General features: G+C 45.7%; 1 protein-coding gene across 1 annotated transcript in view; it reads right to left on the reverse strand.

The window, feature by feature from the left end:
- LOC108554840 (neurexin-3) overlaps positions 1 to 21,495 on the reverse strand; it is a gene marked incomplete at its 3' end in the record, with an annotated part of 47,020 nt that extends 25,525 nt beyond the window's left edge. Inside the window, exon 1 of the mRNA XM_017910243.1 lies at positions 20,662 to 21,495. Within this exon, the coding sequence (XP_017765732.1) occupies positions 20,662 to 21,276 (615 nt within the window). The remainder of the gene's footprint in view (positions 1 to 20,661) is intronic.
- Positions 21,496 to 23,845: the final 2,350 nt, after the last annotated feature.

Raw genomic sequence — 23,845 nt, forward strand, 5'->3', positions numbered from 1 at the left:
AAGTCAAGGGTTTCGAGAAACCTGGAACCTCCATTTTCCACCTAGCTGTAAGGGTGTAAACGTTGGTCGCTACAATAATAAGATAAAATGAAATACGATAAATAAAATAAAGAAAAGAGAAAGGCAATTGTTCTGTACCCGTTTACGCGAGGAATGAAATACGTTTCAGCAGTCTGGCTATATAACAAATGGATTATCCATCGGCGATAGACCACTGAAATACCGGGTGCATTGAAAAAGAGGAATCTCGCGTGGTCAAGCGAAAATACCGAACGGATCAAGCCGTTGGAGTTCATCGACTGAAAACGGTAACAGCAACGCGGGCATTAATCACCCGGGTCCATTATACAGGCTGGGCTTTTTGACAAACGATGAATACTTGAAGCCATAAAGTTATAAAGGTTTCGCGAAACAGCTCGCTATTATCTCGTTGAAAACAATAGAAACGCGCGTAAAATATGCACCGATGGCGTAAAAATAGATTTTATCGGAAAGCTACGTGCAACGACGAAACCTGCTACACTGGGGGTGGGAATATCGGAGTGGCTCAAAGGGCTGTACTTTCGTTCCGTGGCGTAATTATGGGTTCAAATTTTGCTCCAGAACGCTCTTTAACGTCCTCCAATCTGTATCGCAAACATTTCAAACGCGTGTCCGCCGAGATCGCCATTTTGCTTTCGCTACTGTTTCGTTGAGAGACACGTTGACTGCGAAATTAAAAGAAGAACAAAGGCGTTGGTAACGTTATACCTCATTAATGTCGCTCAAGTGCTCGAAGGACTCGTTGGGTTTTGACAGGATGTAGCTTAATCGCATAATTACGGATAAAAGGATCCTCTAATTAATTCCATTCTCTGTATACAGTGAATCTACATCAGGTAATCCTGAGGAAATTGAGAAACATAACGAGTTTTACTCCGTTGCAATTTAATTCCTGCTATTTTCCCACTTTTTGGAATTAAGTTCGTTACTTGAGCGTTCATCGTGCTTGTCATTTTCTATCGGAAATATAAATATGTCGACGAGAAAAATGATTGTCTCTGTCCTTTAATTGCTTTCCCGTTGGAGCGAAACATTTACTCTCTAAATCCGTGTGTCAATTGATAAATATGCACACGTACGTATCGGAGTCGAGGAAATTTTATTTGAAATTAAACTAAGGTGTATCGAATCGAAACAACGGTACACGCTTGCATTTATAATGACAATATTCCTATTAAAAATCGAATTTCGATTTTCTAGAAATGAACGCAATTTATTACAACAATATACTTCCCTATTAATTCCTTTCTTTATTCCGTCATTTGTAAAATTTAAAAATATTTTACGAAAATATTTGCATTTCCTAAATCGCCTAAATTATTTCTCTCTTTTTCTTCTTTTATTCAGAGACAGGGAAGAACGGAGAAAATATTGTAGTTTCGCGAAAAATGGCATCTGACATTTGCATTGCATTGCATAAATATGCAAGGAAACTATACGTACCCTCTTCTAAGCCATTATGAACCGAGAAATACGAAGTACTTATCATCCAATTTTACACATGAACGAACACGCAATGCATGTCTCCTGCAACCAACTTTGCTAATGCTTCCGTCTACTTACATCGTATTTTCGTTGACTCCAGCGAAAGCTTTCAAAAGTGTTTGAAGAGGGGCGATTAACGCGTCAAAGAAACTACCCTGTTCTCTCCTCGAGTAATCGATACTCGTGCCGTTTCAGCCATTTCGAGATACTCGAGATATCGTTTCGTTTAACGTCCCAAAATACTCCGAATTTCGTATCTGTTTCGAAGCTACTTCGTCCTTCGCAAGGCTCAGCTAGTGACATGTCTTCGTTGAGAGTTGAGCGAATGAAAAATAAGAAAAATATGAAAAATGTTCATGATCCTTCCGCAGTAGGTCCTCGCAAAGCTAGTACTTAAGAGGAACAAGAATATAGAAGAAACAAGAGCTATCGATGATCCACTTACTCGCTCTGCTAGGACCTAATCTAACCCACAGTCCTCTGTACACGTGTTAAAATTGCACACCCTCGCTGAGGTTTCAGGTACTCCTCGATCTGTCATGCAAAAAGCAGCTATTTGCTTTTGTCTTCGATACAGTTATCTTTACAGCGTGTCTAAAATTGGAAATAAAATATTTGACAATTTCATTTTACAATTATACTTCGAAAATTCCATTTCCGATTTTTATTCACGGTGGTATTTATATATTCTTTCCCTCTAAATTGGTCTGAAAAATCTTTGTTCTTTGTCGTTCCTTTGTCGTAATCACGTTTCGCTCGTTTTTATTCGAAAATTCCACCATGGCCCTGATAAAATTAATTACAGTTCCGTTCTAATTAAAATATCATAGTTTCTCCGGCCACGAGTATCGGACTGCTTTAAATGTCAAGGTAAGAGGGAACGTGGATCGTTAAATGCAAAAATGAAGGGTATATGGCAGTGGTAACAGGAGTAGAATTTGGTGATCGTAATCCTGGATCGTATTCGGTTACGTTTCAATTACTCGGGAGTATGTGTCGATCGCATTATAGCGCGAATTAACAGAACGCGCTCTAGTCTGCTGTCCGAAATGCATATAAGAAACGCAAACACATTTATCAATCGCTTCAAAGGTAAATTTCGCGCATCCCACGATACACGTGCCTCGCGACCGCTATTGATCGGCACATAATCTACGAATCCATCCATCATAGTCCACTCGTTGATAGATCATGGACGCGTTATCCGCTACAGTGACAGCGATAGTACAGACCTATTACCCACGGTACTTTTAATGCAGATATTTTCATTAGCCGAGGAAAATTATTTCACGTGATGATCTTTGACACTATGGAACTCGATGGCAGCTTCGTCTTCGCGTCACAGTTTCGATCGATATCTCGGTTTGACACAGTTTAGGGTAAAATAGTGACTATTTGACACAGTTTAGGGTATAACAGTGACTATTTGACACAGTTTAGAGTAAAACAGTGACTATTTGACACAGTTTAGGGTAAAACAGTGACTATTTGACACAGTTTAGGGTAAAACAGTGACTATTTGACACAGTTTAGGGTAAAACAGTGACTATTTGACACAGTTTAGGGTAAAACAGTGACTATTTGACACAGTTTAGGGTAAAACAGTGACTATTTGACACAGTTTAGGGTAAAACAGTGACTATTTGACACAGTTTAGGGTAAAACATTGACAAATTTTATTTCTCGCTTATGGCTATTCTTAACGTACCTTCACGGCCAAGTGATCATTGGTGTCACTCATCGAGGAAACAAACGAATTGTTCGTTAACATTTTGACTGTCACGCCGAAATTACACCCAATGGAGCATTAATCTTATTAGTAATCACAGGTGACCACCGTAGTGCCTTGGTAGCGGTTGAAATTGACACTAAAGCTGTCAATTTTCATTCAATTTTTACAATTGTAAGTAGTTCAAACGCTCCGGTCACCAATGACCACCGTGACGGCTTGGTAACGGTTGACAATTGACACTGTCAATTTTCATTGAATTTTTACAATTGTAAAAGGTTCAAACGCTCCGGTTACTAATAATGACCACCATGACACCGTGGTGACAGCTAAAATTGACACTAAAACTGTCAATTTTCATTCAATTTTTACAACTGTAAGTAGTTCAAGCGCTCCAGTCACTGATGACCACTATGGCGTCACAGAAGCGACCCTGACCTGTCATATATGACCAACGTGGGTCAGTCAAAGCGTTAATTCAACGATCTGACGAAATAACCATATTTCTGATAGCTTCCTTCTCCCTGGCTCGTAGAAGTGATACCTAAACTCTGTCACGGTGTCGGTCCGATGCTCAATCGTTAAATCCAACCGTGAGATTTATTACATAATAGTAATTGCTCGTGATCGATTGCAACGTGTTCCTGCGGATCGTCGGATCGCAATAACATCGTAGAACGCGTCGCATCGCGAACGTAACGTCGTATTAATTGCATCGCGGCGGATTAAGGAAATTAATCAAAGCTCGCGTGGATACCGGGCTGAATAATTACGTCTCCTGGCGCTAATTGCCGCGTAGGAAAAATGAAATAAGTTTCGCGGATATCGGCGGCGATTAATCCACCACGATCAGTCAACGTCGAACCGGTTGGTGGGGAACTTATCTTTTCAGCAACGATATCCTTTCCTCGTCTATTAATCACGTTCATCGCCATTTTCCTTCCTTTCGATCTCGCGGCTCCTCGGATCGTCGACGAAACACCGCTCGATCCCGGCACGGCTGAATTCCAACTCGAAAAACACCCTCGGAACATGCATAATTGATGACCTGTCGCATACGCGTTAACTTATTCGCGTTGCAGTTTATCGCGCGGAATTATGCCACGTGACCGGACGATTATCACGGGCAACGATAATGGCCGCGGACCACAGCGGATCACGAGGGATTACCAGTGGCGAAGAAGTTGGAGAGATGTTCCGGAAGAAATATCGCGAGAAGGGACTAACCTCCCGTTCCCTTGGCTAACCCCCTGTAAACTATGAATATTCGCGGAGGATATTAAGTATTCGGATCGAAGACCGAACACGGTCAACTTTCGGAATCAACCTTCTGCTATTAAGACGTTGTAAAGCCCGGATATTAAGGCGGATAACCGATAGCTTCGGATTTTTGCCAGACCGCGCGATTTATTACTTGCAAAGTTGCTGGAAAATCTGGCTTTAAAGGGTTCCCCGGTGTATATCGCCTTCTTTTGTCGCGTACACCGCTTATCCCCTTTGTGATCCCGCGTTTGTCGCGGAAATTTATTAATCACGCGGATATATGTGCCTCTTAAACCGGAACTTATTGCACGGACGCGAGCAGCCGAGTGAGGCATCGCTGTCATAAATCGCCATGTCGGATGATAAGATGCGTATTGCAGCTTTCTTTGCATTCCTTTCGAGCACGTTTCGAAACGTTTCAGGCTTTCGTGCAGAGACGAAATTACGGTGGAAATTGTTAGAATTATTCCATGGTACCATGGTAGTCATTGACAGCTCGTAGCATTCCTAGAATTAACCCGGATTCTTCGAATCGGGTAAGGAAATATCGTTCTATTCCAAGTGAGTCTTTACTTTCGTTACAAACTTACGTGCGAACTTTGCGTGTATCAACGTGACCGAATTCCTGCCGGATCTTTAGACACTGTGACAGCAAACTGACTGCTAGAGGAAGAATCACGCGAGATTTGGGATAATGAACAATATTTATACCCAAATTAGGAAATAAATGGTGATTGTCTGGTAACACAGGGAAGGTCGAGGTCCAAGTGAACAATAGGGCAATTAGGATGAGTAAGTAATAAAAAGGAAAAGTTAGACGATCTGGAATCTATCTAATGCACATAGGTAAACATCTATAGATGAGTAAACAGTCATCTAACAATATTCGGTCATCGGAGTAATACGTATTATATCCATTGGCTGGATATAACTGAGGAGAAAACGCGACCTTACCTAATGGTAAACCGCGACGCGGTTCCCATTAGTGCTGCAATGATCGCGGAATAACAACATCGCACGTGTAATTGCGCTTTCCGCGGCAAGTATTTAACCTAGCCGCGAAATCACGCTTCGGCATCCGGCACAGGCGGAACACGATAATCGGTTCGCGTTCGTCTCTCTTCTCTGCCAAGCAATAATATTAACGCTTGGAAATCAACCGTGAACGTTTGCTCTCGTACAACTTCCAAACTATCGGAATCCGGCGAATGTTCGATTTCAACAGCGTACGCGTGCTGGTTAATCCGGTTTTGACGCCTTGTCGCTCTCGCTGATGGTAGACAGTGCTCGAGGGCTAATCGTTCTTTAATAAGCACTTTATTCGAGGTGTCCCTATTGTAGTGGTCAAGATGGAGATGGAAAATGAAGTTGTAGAGGGTTCTCCGCCATTGTTGTGACGTTGGCTGGTCGCAGGTATCCTCGATGTGGTGAAGGTGCTAGACGTGACGAAACGAGAAGGAAGAGAGTCTGCATTTCGTCATTTACGAAGCGACCCGGTCGATGGACTTCTCGATACTCTTAAACGTCATTTACTACCCACAACCGGTACAGTTCTCGTGTTAAATCGCTTGTAGTGACCACTATTCTCACCCTCGTCACTAGATGGATTCCGTCTTCGAGGACTTTCTCGCAGTTCCTATATATGTGGGATTGGAATAAGTACGGCCCTGAAAGAATGTCAATTGTGTTTGGGCTCAGAATAAAAGTGACCGTGTTCAAGAGGACTGACTGCAAGGAACGTTTATGGTAAAGTCGAGTGAAAATTTGGGGATGCATACAGAGTGCTTGAAGTACCTGACCCACCGAGGTTGCATGGGAAAGGGACATGATTGGAAAGGAAAGCCTGGATATGGAAAAGGACAGAATGAATGCTTTAAATAAGGGTGCAAGCGCGGGCAGGGCCAGTTTATAGTCTCCAGTCTTTTAACAATTTTTAAGAGTTCTTAACCGTTTGAGTGCCGAGCGGCGCGATCGCGCTTCTTCTATTTTGTGTCCAAAAATTCCAGCGCTCTGAGCTGCGAAGCTGACAATCAGCGCGCTCGGAACGCGGAATATGAGAAGCGCTATCGCGCCGCTCGGCATTTTTGGACACGGAATATGACAAGCGCTATCGCGCCGCTTGGCAAATGTCGATTGGGAAACAATAATGACCCGTGGCACTCAAACGGTTAAGCTAGTGTCAGTATGTGAGTAAGAAGTCAAAGTCGAACATGCCCATAGCGAATCCCTCTTGTTTCATAGCCGTCAATCTACGTATAAGCGTCCTTTATTCTATCAAGAAGTAAAATAACGCTATTTTGGCCAGTCCAGCCAATCCGATCCTACATATATATAACTTCCCGAACTTTCAATAGTACCCCAGTGTCTAAGGCAGGGCCTGCTAGGGTAGCCTTACCGATAGCAGGCCCTGGACGAAACGCATCCCTTCCTTTTCCTTTCGTCCTTTCCAGCTACGCCGGCATAGAGAATACCTGCGATCAGCACGACTTCGAAACGACCGTGGGGCGAGGACCCCCCACGCGCTTATGTCTCGCGTTCGCGAGGTTGATCTACGACCCCCTGTCCGCGGCCGAAATTTCATACGATAACTTGCCCGCGTGGATGACATTCGCCGTCTCAGCGATATCAATTTAGCCCCGTAGTCGCTATTTTATTAGCGAATTCGTGGCAGCTGTTGGTCCGTGTACGAATGAAGCACGAAGGATGAATGTAATCTCGAACGTTCCCGGGGTGGTCCCGGGGTGGTCCCGGCGCAGGTATCCAAAGGACGAAACCGAGGGAAATACAATTTCTGGCACGTCGATAAATCCAAGTCGTCCAAGTGCATTGTAGGCAACGTTTGTTGCATAGAGCACGTTCTGATCTAGGAAGGACGATAACGTCGGCCGAATTATACTATGGCGTGCGAGTTACGTTGACCAAGCAACCACCCGCCCACCCCTGACGGATATTCTCGATTTGTCTCCTTATCTAATCGTTCGCAGATACGTCCGTTATGCCTGGCCGCTGGCAAACGAGCAGCGTCCTTAAAATTCGCTCGGTTCAGCGTAATAACGAACAAGCGCGGATGCATTCTTGGCATCCCGCCACGCAGAGAAATATGAACCGGCGCTGGCAGGAACAATGTCCGATTTCCTTTCGCGAAACGCCTTTTTCAGAGTTCGTTACCCGGCACCCTCGCGTAGCAGGCTGTAGAAGATACCGCGGGGGTGTGAATTAGAGAACGGGGTGTACGGGGTAAACTGCGATCGAAGACTTTCTTTATAATGGCTGTAGATCTGGGTGTCAAAGGCGAAAATACAAATACGATAGTGTAGGATATTTTTGGTACATCGGGTTTAGAATTAAGCGTTAAAATGGATTCCTGCTTGAAGGAGGTTCGAGGACTTTCTCGCAAATCCTCGGTGAGTCCTCAACCTCAGGGAATGAAATTATCGCAGTGAATAATCGTTCGATTATCGTGACCGATGCCATGGAACATTCGCATAACGCTACTTGCGTCGACAAGCAGCCACTGATGAATCGCTAATTGTATCGTGCAATTGCGAAAGGATGGAAAAAAGCCTGTTTCCCCGTGTCGCTGCGTTGTTATGCCGCGCGTACGGCCGCAGAGCAATGAAGGGTTGACGTGCAATCGATTAAGAAGCGCATTGGTATTCCATGATTCTGCTTGTCCTGAATCACCACTCAGACAAGCCAATGCAAATCGAGGACGCTTCGCAGCCAGGCCGATGCACGCATTAAAACGCAAATACACGGCTCCGCGAGCGGCGCAGCCACGATGCCCCCTTTTGTAATTGCATTGGCATGAAATTGCTTTTCATAATGACAAACCGTTTCAACCTCTTCGCCGTGGTGAAACTTTCGCGGCAGTTCGCCGGGTATTCGGCTCGCAGGGAGCACTTTCATCGACTGCTACGCCGTTCATCCTCTCGTCAATTTAATTAGCCTTTCGCGATAGAGTGTCTTTTAGACGATTACGCGACGGGAAGTGTGTCCTTCTTCGTCTTATATCCGGGATAAATCGCGGAAATGCTGCGCGATTATCGCTTAAGCGTCGCTGAGCAGGGGTTGCTTCGATTCGGGATCTCGCGGTGAATTCTCTTTGCGGGTAGCTTTAGTTTATCGGATTGCAGATGAACCGTACATTTTCGCGGCTTTCGATCGCTAGGATCTTTGAAATTTTATCTCCTTATCGCGAAGAAAGTGATATCAGGACTCTGTGTTTCGAGTATTTTCGAACCGGAAATATTATAATCGTTCTTACTTTGATTATTCTCTTCTCTGTACACGTAATATCACTGTTACTCTTCTTGGAATTGCGATGGTTCTTCTGTCTTTCATTCGGAGAGATATACCTGATCCCGAAACCCTAAATCTAAATCTAAATCTAAAAATCTTTCGCTAACCTATCGATAACGCATTTGGATTCCTCTCATCTGGCCTGTATCTTGGTGTCTAAGTCAGGGTTCTTTTAGGTAAGCTTCCTGCTCTTTTTCTCATCTCTCCCAGAAATGATAACGCAAATAAAATTGTAGCGAACAACATTCGCACCCTCACCTCTAGATGAGGGTGAAAACGGAGGTTTAAGGTTTCTCCCAAGTCCTCAGTGAATCCTTGGCCTTCTCTTTAAGTAGAAGTTTCTACGCTACCTAAGTACTCCGCGTATAAGGCAGGGCCTGCTGACGAGTCCACTAGCAGGCCCAGAACGAAGCGCATCCTTTCCTTTACGTCCTTCCACCTACTACCCTATCATAGCACGACGACCAAAGGGGATACTAATCGGCAGTACCGTAGGAACCACAAGAGACCATCGCAACCCCGTGGGGGGGTGGATCCCCACAAATCTTATCGCTAACCTATCGATTACACACTTAGATTCTCATCTACCCCCTGTCTTGGTGTCTAAGTGACGATTCTGGTAGGTAACGTTCCTCCTCTTCTTCTCTCCTCTCCCAAATAACGCGAATAAATAAAATAATAATGTAGCAGAAGTATGAGGGAGTAGGCCTAGTGATTCAGAAGACTTTCTTCATCAAAGGTCTTTATTTGACTGGCAGTCCTTCGGCTCGAGAAGCTTCGACACCCCTTGACCGATCGTCTCGCCATCGATGGGTTTAAGTGTTGTAGGCGTAAACAGTGGGAGATGTCTAGTCTGTTGAGATCGTCTATTCTAAGATCGCTTGCAGTAATATGGCGGTCGTCCCCCACGGTGTGCATGATGATTGTAAGTTCCTGCAGGCTGCTATTGAGGCTGCCATTGGTATCCACTTGGTCATGATAGGGTATAGCAGGTAGAAGAACGCAGGGAAGAGATTCGTTTCGTCCTGGGTCTGCTAGAAAGCCTTATTGACGAGTCCACTAGCAGGCCCAGAATGAAACGAATCCCTTTCCTGAATCCTTCTACCTGCTACCCTATCATAGCACCACAATCAAAGGTGTACCAATGGTAGCACCGCAGGAATCGTCAGTAAGGCTTTCTAGCAGGCCCTGCTTTAGACAGAGGATACTTAGGTAGCCTAGGAACTTCTATTTATGAGAAGTCAAGGGTTTCGAGAAACCTGGAACCTCCATTTTCCACCTAGCTGTAAGGGTGTAAACGTTGGTCGCTACAATAATAAGATAAAATGAAATACGATAAATAAAATAAAGAAAAGAGAAAGGGAATTGTTCTGTACCCGTTTACGCGAGGAATGAAATACGTTTCAGCAGTCTGGCTATATAACAAATGGATTATCCATCGGCGATAGACCACTGAAATACCGGGTGCATTGAAAAAGAGGAATCTCGCGTGGTCAAGCGAAAATACCGAACGGATCAAGCCGTTGGAGTTCATCGACTGAAAACGGTAACAGCAACGCGGGCATTAATCACCCGGGTCCATTATACAGGCTGGGCTTTTTGACAAACGATGAATACTTGAAGCCATAAAGTTATAAAGGTTTCGCGAAACAGCTCGCTATTATCTCGTTGAAAACAATAGAAACGCGCGTAAAATATGCACCGATGGCGTAAAAATAGATTTTATCGGAAAGCTACGTGCAACGACGAAACCTGCTACACTGGGGGTGGGAATATCGGAGTGGCTCAAAGGGCTGTACTTTCGTTCCGTGGCGTAATTATGGGTTCAAATTTTGCTCCAGAACGCTCTTTAACGTCCTCCAATCTGTATCGCAAACATTTCAAACGCGTGTCCGCCGAGATCGCCATTTTGCTTTCGCTACTGTTTCGTTGAGAGACACGTTGACTGCGAAATTAAAAGAAGAACAAAGGCGTTGGTAACGTTATACCTCATTAATGTCGCTCAAGTGCTCGAAGGACTCGTTGGGTTTTGACAGGATGTAGCTTAATCGCATAATTACGGATAAAAGGATCCTCTAATTAATTCCATTCTCTGTATACAGTGAATCTACATCAGGTAATCCTGAGGAAATTGAGAAACATAACGAGTTTTACTCCGTTGCAATTTAATTCCTGCTATTTTCCCACTTTTTGGAATTAAGTTCGTTACTTGAGCGTTCATCGTGCTTGTCATTTTCTATCGGAAATATAAATATGTCGACGAGAAAAATGATTGTCTCTGTCCTTTAATTGCTTTCCCGTTGGAGCGAAACATTTACTCTCTAAATCCGTGTGTCAATTGATAAATATGCACACGTACGTATCGGAGTCGAGGAAATTTTATTTGAAATTAAACTAAGGTGTATCGAATCGAAACAACGGTACACGCTTGCATTTATAATGACAATATTCCTATTAAAAATCGAATTTCGATTTTCTAGAAATGAACGCAATTTATTACAACAATATACTTCCCTATTAATTCCTTTCTTTATTCCGTCATTTGTAAAATTTAAAAATATTTTACGAAAATATTTGCATTTCCTAAATCGCCTAAATTATTTCTCTCTTTTTCTTCTTTTATTCAGAGACAGGGAAGAACGGAGAAAATATTGTAGTTTCGCGAAAAATGGCATCTGACATTTGCATTGCATTGCATAAATATGCAAGGAAACTATACGTACCCTCTTCTAAGCCATTATGAACCGAGAAATACGAAGTACTTATCATCCAATTTTACACATGAACGAACACGCAATGCATGTCTCCTGCAACCAACTTTGCTAATGCTTCCGTCTACTTACATCGTATTTTCGTTGACTCCAGCGAAAGCTTTCAAAAGTGTTTGAAGAGGGGCGATTAACGCGTCAAAGAAACTACCCTGTTCTCTCCTCGAGTAATCGATACTCGTGCCGTTTCAGCCATTTCGAGATACTCGAGATATCGTTTCGTTTAACGTCCCAAAATACTCCGAATTTCGTATCTGTTTCGAAGCTACTTCGTCCTTCGCAAGGCTCAGCTAGTGACATGTCTTCGTTGAGAGTTGAGCGAATGAAAAATAAGAAAAATATGAAAAATGTTCATGATCCTTCCGCAGTAGGTCCTCGCAAAGCTAGTACTTAAGAGGAACAAGAATATAGAAGAAACAAGAGCTATCGATGATCCACTTACTCGCTCTGCTAGGACCTAATCTAACCCACAGTCCTCTGTACACGTGTTAAAATTGCACACCCTCGCTGAGGTTTCAGGTACTCCTCGATCTGTCATGCAAAAAGCAGCTATTTGCTTTTGTCTTCGATACAGTTATCTTTACAGCGTGTCTAAAATTGGAAATAAAATATTTGACAATTTCATTTTACAATTATACTTCGAAAATTCCATTTCCGATTTTTATTCACGGTGGTATTTATATATTCTTTCCCTCTAAATTGGTCTGAAAAATCTTTGTTCTTTGTCGTTCCTTTGTCGTAATCACGTTTCGCTCGTTTTTATTCGAAAATTCCACCATGGCCCTGATAAAATTAATTACAGTTCCGTTCTAATTAAAATATCATAGTTTCTCCGGCCACGAGTATCGGACTGCTTTAAATGTCAAGGTAAGAGGGAACGTGGATCGTTAAATGCAAAAATGAAGGGTATATGGCAGTGGTAACAGGAGTAGAATTTGGTGATCGTAATCCTGGATCGTATTCGGTTACGTTTCAATTACTCGGGAGTATGTGTCGATCGCATTATAGCGCGAATTAACAGAACGCGCTCTAGTCTGCTGTCCGAAATGCATATAAGAAACGCAAACACATTTATCAATCGCTTCAAAGGTAAATTTCGCGCATCCCACGATACACGTGCCTCGCGACCGCTATTGATCGGCACATAATCTACGAATCCATCCATCATAGTCCACTCGTTGATAGATCATGGACGCGTTATCCGCTACAGTGACAGCGATAGTACAGACCTATTACCCACGGTACTTTTAATGCAGATATTTTCATTAGCCGAGGAAAATTATTTCACGTGATGATCTTTGACACTATGGAACTCGATGGCAGCTTCGTCTTCGCGTCACAGTTTCGATCGATATCTCGGTTTGACACAGTTTAGGGTAAAATAGTGACTATTTGACACAGTTTAGGGTATAACAGTGACTATTTGACACAGTTTAGAGTAAAACAGTGACTATTTGACACAGTTTAGGGCAAAACAGTGACTATTTGACACAGTTTAGGGTATAACAGTGACTATTTGTCACAGTTTAGGGTAAAACAGTGACTATTTGACACAGTTTAGGGTATAACAGTGACTATTTGACACAGTTTAGGGTGAAACAGTGACTATTTGACACAGTTTAGGGCAAAACAGTGACTATTTGCCACAGTTTAGGGTATAACAGTGACTATTTGACACAGTTTAGGGTAAAACAGTGACTATTTGACACAGTTTAGGGTAAAACATTGACAAATTTTATTTCTCGCTTATGGCTATTCTTAACGTACCTTCACGGCCAAGTGATCATTGGTGTCACTCATCGAGGAAACAAACGAATTGTTCGTTAACATTTTGACTGTCACGCCGAAATTACACCCAATGGAGCATTAATCTTATTAGTAATCACAGGTGACCACCGTAGTGCCTTGGTAGCGGTTGAAATTGACACTAAAGCTGTCAATTTTCATTCAATTTTTACAATTGTAAGTAGTTCAAACGCTCCGGTCACCAATGACCACCGTGACGGCTTGGTAACGGTTGACAATTGACACTGTCAATTTTCATTGAATTTTTACAATTGTAAAAGGTTCAAACGCTCCGGTTACTAATAATGACCACCATGACACCGTGGTGACAGCTAAAATTGACACTAAAACTGTCAATTTTCATTCAATTTTTACAACTGTAAGTAGTTCAAGCGCTCCAGTCACTGATGACCACTATGGCGTCACAGAAGCGACCCTGACCTGTCATATATGACCAACGTGGGTCAGTCAAAGCGTTAATTCAACGATCTGACGAAATAACCATATTTCTGATAGCTTCCTTCTCCCTGGCTCGTAGAAGTGATACCTAAACTCTGTCACGGTGTCGGTCCGATGCTCAATCGTTAAATCCAACCGTGAGATTTATTACATAATAGTAATTGCTCGTGATCGATTGCAACGTGTTCCTGCGGATCGTCGGATCGCAATAACATCGTAGAACGCGTCGCATCGCGAACGTAACGTCGTATTAATTGCATCGCGGCGGATTAAGGAAATTAATCAAAGCTCGCGTGGATACCGGGCTGAATAATTACGTCTCCTGGCGCTAATTGCCGCGTAGGAAAAATGAAATAAGTTTCGCGGATATCGGCGGCGATTAATCCACCACGATCAGTCAACGTCGAACCGGTTGGTGGGGAACTTATCTTTTCAGCAACGATATCCTTTCCTCGTCTATTAATCACGTTCATCGCCATTTTCCTTCCTTTCGATCTCGCGGCTCCTCGGATCGTCGACGAAACACCGCTCGATCCCGGCACGGCTGAATTCCAACTCGAAAAACACCCTCGGAACATGCATAATTGATGACCTGTCGCATACGCGTTAACTTATTCGCGTTGCAGTTTATCGCGCGGAATTATGCCACGTGACCGGACGATTATCACGGGCAACGATAATGGCCGCGGACCACAGCGGATCACGAGGGATTACCAGTGGCGAAGAAGTTGGAGAGATGTTCCGGAAGAAATATCGCGAGAAGGGACTAACCTCCCGTTCCCTTGGCTAACCCCCTGTAAACTATGAATATTCGCGGAGGATATTAAGTATTCGGATCGAAGACCGAACACGGTCAACTTTCGGAATCAACCTTCTGCTATTAAGACGTTGTAAAGCCCGGATATTAAGGCGGATAACCGATAGCTTCGGATTTTTGCCAGACCGCGCGATTTATTACTTGCAAAGTTGCTGGAAAATCTGGCTTTAAAGGGTTCCCCGGTGTATATCGCCTTCTTTTGTCGCGTACACCGCTTATCCCCTTTGTGATCCCGCGTTTGTCGCGGAAATTTATTAATCACGCGGATATATGTGCCTCTTAAACCGGAACTTATTGCACGGACGCGAGCAGCCGAGTGAGGCATCGCTGTCATAAATCGCCATGTCGGATGATAAGATGCGTATTGCAGCTTTCTTTGCATTCCTTTCGAGCACGTTTCGAAACGTTTCAGGCTTTCGTGCAGAGACGAAATTACGGTGGAAATTGTTAGAATTATTCCATGGTACCATGGTAGTCATTGACAGCTCGTAGCATTCCTAGAATTAACCCGGATTCTTCGAATCGGGTAAGGAAATATCGTTCTATTCCAAGTGAGTCTTTACTTTCGTTACAAACTTACGTGCGAACTTTGCGTGTATCAACGTGACCGAATTCCTGCCGGATCTTTAGACACTGTGACAGCAAACTGACTGCTAGAGGAAGAATCACGCGAGATTTGGGATAATGAACAATATTTATACCCAAATTAGGAAATAAATGGTGATTGTCTGGTAACACAGGGAAGGTCGAGGTCCAAGTGAACAATAGGGCAATTAGGATGAGTAAGTAATAAAAAGGAAAAGTTAGACGATCTGGAATCTATCTAATGCACATAGGTAAACATCTATAGATGAGTAAACAGTCATCTAACAATATTCGGTCATCGGAGTAATACGTATTATATCCATTGGCTGGATATAACTGAGGAGAAAACGCGACCTTACCTAATGGTAAACCGCGACGCGGTTCCCATTAGTGCTGCAATGATCGCGGAATAACAACATCGCACGTGTAATTGCGCTTTCCGCGGCAAGTATTTAACCTAGCCGCGAAATCACGCTTCGGCATCCGGCACAGGCGGAACACGATAATCGGTTCGCGTTCGTCTCTCTTCTCTGCCAAGCAATAATATTAACGCTTGGAAATCAACCGTGAACGTTTGCTCTCGTACAACTTCCAAACTATCGGAATCCGGCGAATGTTCGATTTCAACAGCGTACGCGTGCTGGTTAATCCGGTTTTGACGCCTTGTCGCTCTCGCTGATGGTAGACAGTGCTCGAGGGCTAATCGTTCTTTAATAAGCACTTTATTCGAGGTGTCCCTATTGTAGTGGTCAAGATGGAGATGGAAAATGAAGTTGTAGAGGGTTCTCCGCCATTGTTGTGACGTTGGCTGGTCGCAGGTATCCTCGATGTGGTGAAGGTGCTAGACGTGACGAAACGAGAAGGAAGAGAGTCTGCATTTCGTCATTTACGAAGCGACCCGGTCGATGGACTTCTCGATACTCTTAAACGTCATTTACTACCCACAACCGGTACAGTTCTCGTGTTAAATCGCTTGTAGTGACCACTATTCTCACCCTCGTCACTAGATGGATTCCGTCTTCGAGGACTTTCTCGCAGTTCCTATATATGTGGGATTGGAATAAGTACGGCCCTGAAAGAATGTCAATTGTGTTTGGGCTCAGAATAAAAGTGACCGTGTTCAAGAGGACTGACTGCAAGGAACGTTTATGGTAAAGTCGAGTGAAAATTTGGGGATGCATACAGAGTGCTTGAAGTACCTGACCCACCGAGGTTGCATGGGAAAGGGACATGATTGGAAAGGAAAGCCTGGATATGGAAAAGGACAGAATGAATGCTTTAAATAAGGGTGCAAGCGCGGGCAGGGCCAGTTTATAGTCTCCAGTCTTTTAACAATTTTTAAGAGTTCTTAACCGTTTGAGTGCCGAGCGGCGCGATCGCGCTTCTTCTATTTTGTGTCCAAAAATTCCAGCGCTCTGAGCTGCGAAGCTGACAATCAGCGCGCTCGGAACGCGGAATATGAGAAGCGCTATCGCGCCGCTCGGCATTTTTGGACACGGAATATGACAAGCGCTATCGCGCCGCTTGGCAAATGTCGATTGGGAAACAATAATGACCCGTGGCACTCAAACGGTTAAGCTAGTGTCAGTATGTGAGTAAGAAGTCAAAGTCGAACATGCCCATAGCGAATCCCTCTTGTTTCATAGCCGTCAATCTACGTATAAGCGTCCTTTATTCTATCAAGAAGTAAAATAACGCTATTTTGGCCAGTCCAGCCAATCCGATCCTACATATATATAACTTCCCGAACTTTCAATAGTACCCCAGTGTCTAAGGCAGGGCCTGCTAGGGTAGCCTTACCGATAGCAGGCCCTGGACGAAACGCATCCCTTCCTTTTCCTTTCGTCCTTTCCAGCTACGCCGGCATAGAGAATACCTGCGATCAGCACGACTTCGAAACGACCGTGGGGCGAGGACCCCCCACGCGCTTATGTCTCGCGTTCGCGAGGTTGATCTACGACCCCCTGTCCGCGGCCGAAATTTCATACGATAACTTGCCCGCGTGGATGACATTCGCCGTCTCAGCGATATCAATTTAGCCCCGTAGTCGCTATTTTATTAGCGAATTCGTGGCAGCTGTTGGTCCGTGTACGAATGAAGCACGAAGGATGAATGTAATCTCGAACGTTCCCGGGGTGGTCCCGGGGTGGTCCCGGCGCAGGTATCCAAAGGACGAAACCGAGGGAAATACAATTTCTGGCACGTCGATAAATCCAAGTCGTCCAAGTGCATTGTAGGCAACGTTTGTTGCATAGAGCACGTTCTGATCTAGGAAGGACGATAACGTCGGCCGAATTATACTATGGCGTGCGAGTTACGTTGACCAAGCAACCACCCGCCCACCCCTGACGGATATTCTCGATTTGTCTCCTTATCTAATCGTTCGCAGATACGTCCGTTATGCCTGGCCGCTGGCAAACGAGCAGCGTCCTTAAAATTCGCTCGGTTCAGCGTAATAACGAACAAGCGCGGATGCATTCTTGGCATCCCGCCACGCAGAGAAATATGAACCGGCGCTGGCAGGAACAATGTCCGATTTCCTTTCGCGAAACGCCTTTTTCAGAGTTCGTTACCCGGCACCCTCGCGTAGCAGGCTGTAGAAGATACCGCGGGGGTGTGAATTAGAGAACGGGGTGTACGGGGTAAACTGCGATCGAAGACTTTCTTTATAATGGCTGTAGATCTGGGTGTCAAAGGCGAAAATACAAATACGATAGTGTAGGATATTTTTGGTACATCGGGTTTAGAATTAAGCGTTAAAATGGATTCCTGCTTGAAGGAGGTTCGAGGACTTTCTCGCAAATCCTCGGTGAGTCCTCAACCTCCCTTAAATAGAAGTTCCTTCCAATAGTATCCCTAAGGCAGGGTCTGCTAGGTAGCCTTACCGATGAGTTCACTAGCAGGCCCTGGACGAAACGCATCCCTTCTTTTTCCTGTCATCCTATCCTAGGGGATGCCAACAGGCCAGCACCATAGGAACACCATCGGTAGGAACCACAAAAGCCTGGACCGACTAAAGCAATGATGACACACAATCTTAATGAAAAATTCCCACACGACGTAACCGAGAAATGATGGAATATTATAGTAACTACAATAGGAAACTTGATATGTTTAATATTGCAAAATTGTTCACATATTCGATCGTAAAACAGAGCTTTCCAATTTTTCAATTTAGTGTACAGTCTTTTGTAAAGCCAGGAGATGAATCCGTCTTTAGTAAATCTTGGTACCCCATTGTTGCGATTATGGGGGCACTGGGAATGCGTGATCGTTGCGTTGGTTAGACGCAACTATTTTTGTCCATAAATATGGGGATGAAAGATTGTTTCGAAGATGCTAATGTAAATTCGAGATGCTTTTCGCTGCCAAAATATTTCAATACCTAGGGCACGAGGAAATAGCGTGTCTTTGTTTAAATAAATTCCGAATAACTAATAATACAATCGGCCTGTAACGAACTAATTTCCAAAGTGAAACGTTTAATAAATTCAGAATCGGGAAACAGAAGAACGCGAAAGCGGAAATGCCGGCGAATCGTCGCACGGTTAACCGTAACGCGAAAAATTGAACGCGAGCGCGGCTTGGCTTTAATTGTTATCCAATTTTCGAACAGAGAACAATTACCTCGTGGAAACTTGGAGCAGTTGGTGTACCGCGCGTGTAAACGCCAGCGTTTAAATACCGAACGATTTAAAATCCGAATAAATCCTTTGAAATATACGCGCCCTCTCGCGCCCATGTCTAAGTAGTTGCAGCACGTGCGGTTCGGACAGGTGCGCTCGCGAAATCCAGTTAAACGTTAAATTACTTTCCGAGTTTATCGTTGATTTACGCAGCCGGTTGCGTCCGAAAGAGTAACAGGAAAAACAAGTCTGGCCTTTTTGATTAATGTAACGACCAGGCTAACAACGTTCCTAGAACCGTGCCCCCTATTGTTAAACAAGAGTCCGCTCCGAGAGCAAAGAGGAGCGCAAGGGAATTTCCAGTTGTAGTTGCAAAGAACAAAAACCCATTTCCTTTTTTCCCGTCTACATTTCCCCTCTCTCTCTCACACACAGACACTCAATTCTTTCCCACCCCTCTTTCTCCGAGACGAGTCTCGCGTTATGAAGCACCAAAACGGTGTCAGCAGCGTGCGTAACAATACGTCTGCGCGATGGCTGGCCCAGATTAACGTGGACGTAAGGAATTCTTAGGCACGCTGTGGATATCGTGCTGATTCGAGTTATGAAATTTTTCTCTCGGGTACGCACCAGCCATGGATTTAATATTTAGTGCCACCGTACGTTGTACAGCAACCAGACGTTAGTTGTGATTTTATTCGTGACGGTATGCGGCGAGCTATGAGCTAAATCGTTCCTTTGCACGGAGGTTCTTACGTTGATGAAATTACGTGCTGTTCTTCGACGTTACGTGGTTGGGATGCCGTAAAAATAAAAATGGAAGACGTAACGTAAATTTCATTTTCTTTTCGAGAGAATCTAGACTTTGACAGCATAGTAGGGATTGTGCACTCATCAAAACATCAAATTTTTTCGGATTTTTAGGCATACGTTGTCTAGAATGTGTCAAAAGGGTATGGATTTTGTTACAATATGTAATAAATTCGAGTTTTAAGTCTCTTAGATGTAAGAACACGATGAGAACCTCTGTCAGGGGCTATTCTGCTTCAGCTCGAGTCACGATAATCCACCCCCGAGACATTTTTTGACACGCCACGGATCGAAGACCTGGAAACGAAAACTTTTCCCTGCCCGATAGCACAAATACTTAGAGGCTGCCAAAAATAAACTGGCCATTAGGGGAGTCACTGCACCATTTTATCCTCTCTTCCTATCGATCGCTCGTTCTCTACCATTTTCGACGTATTGTTCGAGGGATGGGTCTGTCGAGTCATCCCCAAGACAACAACGCGCGAATCACAATTTTCCACTCCCATTACCGCGGGTTCTAACGTCGCGTTGATCTCGATACGAGACTCGCGATGAAAGTCGAAAGTGCCGACTGCTTCCTGGTGTTAAAAAATTCATCGAACTAGATATTACCCTTCAGATAAGGCACGACAAAGTTGGAAACCTTGCTCGACCATTGATCGTTAAAATCCTATACCCCGAGTCGCTATAGCGATCCTGTGCACTTGAAACGGACGAATTGACAGAATTTACCCAACGCTCACGACGTGACACCGCGTCAGTCAGTTACGCAAGAAATATTAATACGCAGTCGAACGTTCGATATCGCGAGGTGCAACGTTCACCCTCCCCGATGCGAAATTTACGCCTGGTGCTATTTCGAGCGCGTTCATCCTCTGTCGAGCCTCTCGCGCATCCTACGCACGAGTAAATACACCCTTTGCACCCTATTCGCCGCGAACAATCGCGCGGTTCGTTATTAGCCGAGCTTCCTAGAGAAAATTCGTTTACCTTAGCATCCCGACTCTTCATTTCCTGCCTCCTGGGCATCGTGTTCTCGCCATCGGCGTACACCAGGTTCCTGATGAATCCGTTGAACCTCGGCTCGAAGATCACGCTCGGTAGCGCGAGCAACGTGAGCTTGCTGTTGTACCAGCTGGGCATACCGCCTACGTACACGTCGGAATTCCCTGCCAGCTTGCCAAACTCGAACTCCTTGCCACGCGACGTCGAGACCGCGCTCACCCCGTCCACTGTCAACGTGGTGTTCTCGTTACACCTGGTGATCTGCACTTTGTGCCAGTGGCCATCTCCCAGGTCGTGGCCGACGGTGACGATCTGCGCACCACCGCCGAGGTTGTATCTCAATCTGAGCGCGCTCTCGACGAGCTTCACCTCGAAGAAGTCGTAGGTACCACCGTCGTCTGTGTACAGCAGCAGACCGTTGCCTTGCTCGGTCTTGAACTCGAACTCCAGCGTGCCGTTCTGACCCGCGTTCCATTTCCTGAACTGAGCGTAACTGGTCGCCGAGCCCTCCAGCACGAACGACAGGGCCAGCTGGCTCAGCGATACCACCAGGAACGGCAGCAGCGCGCCTACGTTGCTGGTCACGAGCGAGGAATGCATGGTTGGCGTGGTAGCTGGGGATCACTGCTAGATGCTGTTCATCAGATTGTTCAAGAACACGGATGTTTCGCCTCTACTCGTGAGAGCAGTGCACTTGGCACGAACGGTGTCTCGATCGGTCCTCCTTTTCTTCGTCACATCACACCGTACGCGGATCAGCGTCTCTAATTTGGGATCAAAAGCTGCGAATCGTCATCCGATCGCGCGAGGATGGCGAAATTTCCGGATTGTCGGATCGGTAGCGTGGCGTTCGATCAGTGTGGCTCGGTACTGTGCTAGTACGGTTGTGTACTCGTTCGCTAGCCACGTTGTACCGGCTGCAATCGCACGTGAGCACGCACGCGCGGACCGTCTCGGCTGCGTGCGTGGGTGGCGGATATGGAAAGAGAGAGTGACTGTGCACACGTCCGTGCGGAATCGCAGGCCAGTCTTTTTCCTGGACGCTCGTACGCTTCGCACCCTTGCCTTGGGGTTACGTTTCAGCGCCCGCCGAGTCCGCCTCGTGGCGATCACACGGATCACGAGCGATTATCGACGAGAGTCCATGCCGGATAAAGATTGGCGAGAAAGAAAATTGTCCGATCGAAGGAAAACTCTGGACTCGAGGTAGAAATCGGTCCAAGCGGGAGTCTAATTTAAGCGGAATTTCGAGCAAACAGCGAACACGTCTTCGTTACCGATATTTTGTCTCGCGTCGATCGAGGGACGAAACGAAACGATTCGAGGATTGTCGATGACACGGAACACCCTTGCAACACCTTACCACCTCACCACCCGGGATTCCCTTAACGCGGGTACACACGTTCGAATTACACTTGGATCCGGTGTAATCAACCGAATGCTTTATCAGAGTATCACTTCACAATCACGTTACGCACAATTTGATCCTGATGAATCTTTTCCGGCCACTCGTACGTGTGCGCAAATCGACACTAGATCGCGCTTAACGAATTCACTTTCCGGTAATCAAACCGATGAAACCTCGTTAGCGTGATTTTCATCTGCCGAATCGACGTACGCTCGGTATTTTCTCGTCGGGATCATATTCGCGATTATAGAAAATTCTCGAGGTTATTAGCAAAATGCAGGATTATTCGTTTCCTTTCGATTTTCGAGGCTCGATGTCAAGGCTAAGCGGTTGTTAAACCCTAATTCGACGTCTGCGTGAAAGTTATCGGGCTTCGATAAGACGTTTCGATCATTTCCGTCATCGCGTCGATGATTCCTCCCCCGCGCTTTCGTCGAGTGTCACTTCACCCCGCGGAAAGTATTCCAATTGCAGGATAATTAACGCGACGTTGGCTCGAGGGTTTGTTATTCTATCGTCGCCTCGCATCAAGGGACTTCAGCAGCGACCTAACCTAAGGCACCTCGAGGCGCCTCGTACCACGTCGGTGACACACTTTCTCCGTCTGTCCTCTCGACGTCGTCTCTTCGAGTACCCCTCAACCTCCACTTGGTCGATTCCTGGTGTCACCTCTTTCTTTCTTCCTCCCCGTACGGCCACCCTCCTCCTTCTATGGTGATCACGAGCGAGCGAGCGTGCGAGAGAGAGATACGCCAATTACGACGTAGCTCGATTTCCTCAGGGTCACGAGAATTCGCACCGTCGAAAGGGAATCGTTCGACCCCGAATCGTCGACACTCCGGATATATTCTTCGATACGTGGCACGACCTCGACCTCCTGATACACGTTAGCACGACCACTTTCACCACGCACCCTACGCAACGAGGTATACCTACCACTACCCTACGAAAACGCAGCACACGCTCCCCTTACGCGCAGAACCTCCGCTTTCGTTTGCACTGTCACGCAGCCTCGCGACCCTCTGTCCCTGTGCGTTTCCTGTCCGCCGCGTAGAAATACGCGACACGGAAAAATAACTCACCGCCACGGTCCCACGGCACTATGGCGCGAGTGTTTCCGTGGATAACTGACACCAGCACCGTTGTGTACGTAGCCTGCTGCGTGTAGCCTCTACGTTCCGTTCGGTTTCCACTCTCGAGAGAGGTTACTCCACGTCGTCGTCCATCCAGCGTACGTTTATTTCGCGATCGATCCGGCTCTCGTGGCTCGGCGTACGCCCCATTTTTCTCATCCAACCCGTGAGTTCTGTTGGCAGCCACACACTGCACCTGAACGAGAGCAGCAGCTACCACGGTACACCCGCGCACCAGAGTACTAGCTTCGACTTCGGCGTTGGTCGAGCGTGGCTGATGCGTCCGTTGCGTCTGGTCAGATACGTACGTGGTAAGAGCGTAGCGTGAGCGCCGATTGCGGAGGTGGATCAACCCTCTCGACGGCTCCCGGCTTGATACTGGCCTAGCGAGAGGAGAACGCTCGGTTGAGACGGTCGGTCGGTCGGTTGGCCGACGACGTTGGTGCGACGCCCCCGGCACGACGCCGACGCCTCGCGCCGTTTCCACGCGCAAGCGCTCGCTTAGAACGCGGAACAGAACAAACGAGCGGGTAGAGCGACGGAGATGGCCGGTGCCGAACGATCCGGTTGAAAGAGGACGCGGCCGTTTCGAAGATGCCACGGAGGAGAGAGGATTCCTCGTCGTGTA

Source organism: Eufriesea mexicana, unplaced genomic scaffold, assembly GCF_001483705.2.
Source record: "Eufriesea mexicana isolate 0111107269 unplaced genomic scaffold, ASM148370v2 scaffold4744748425, whole genome shotgun sequence".
NCBI classification, from domain to species: Eukaryota; Metazoa; Arthropoda; class Insecta; order Hymenoptera; family Apidae; genus Eufriesea; species Eufriesea mexicana.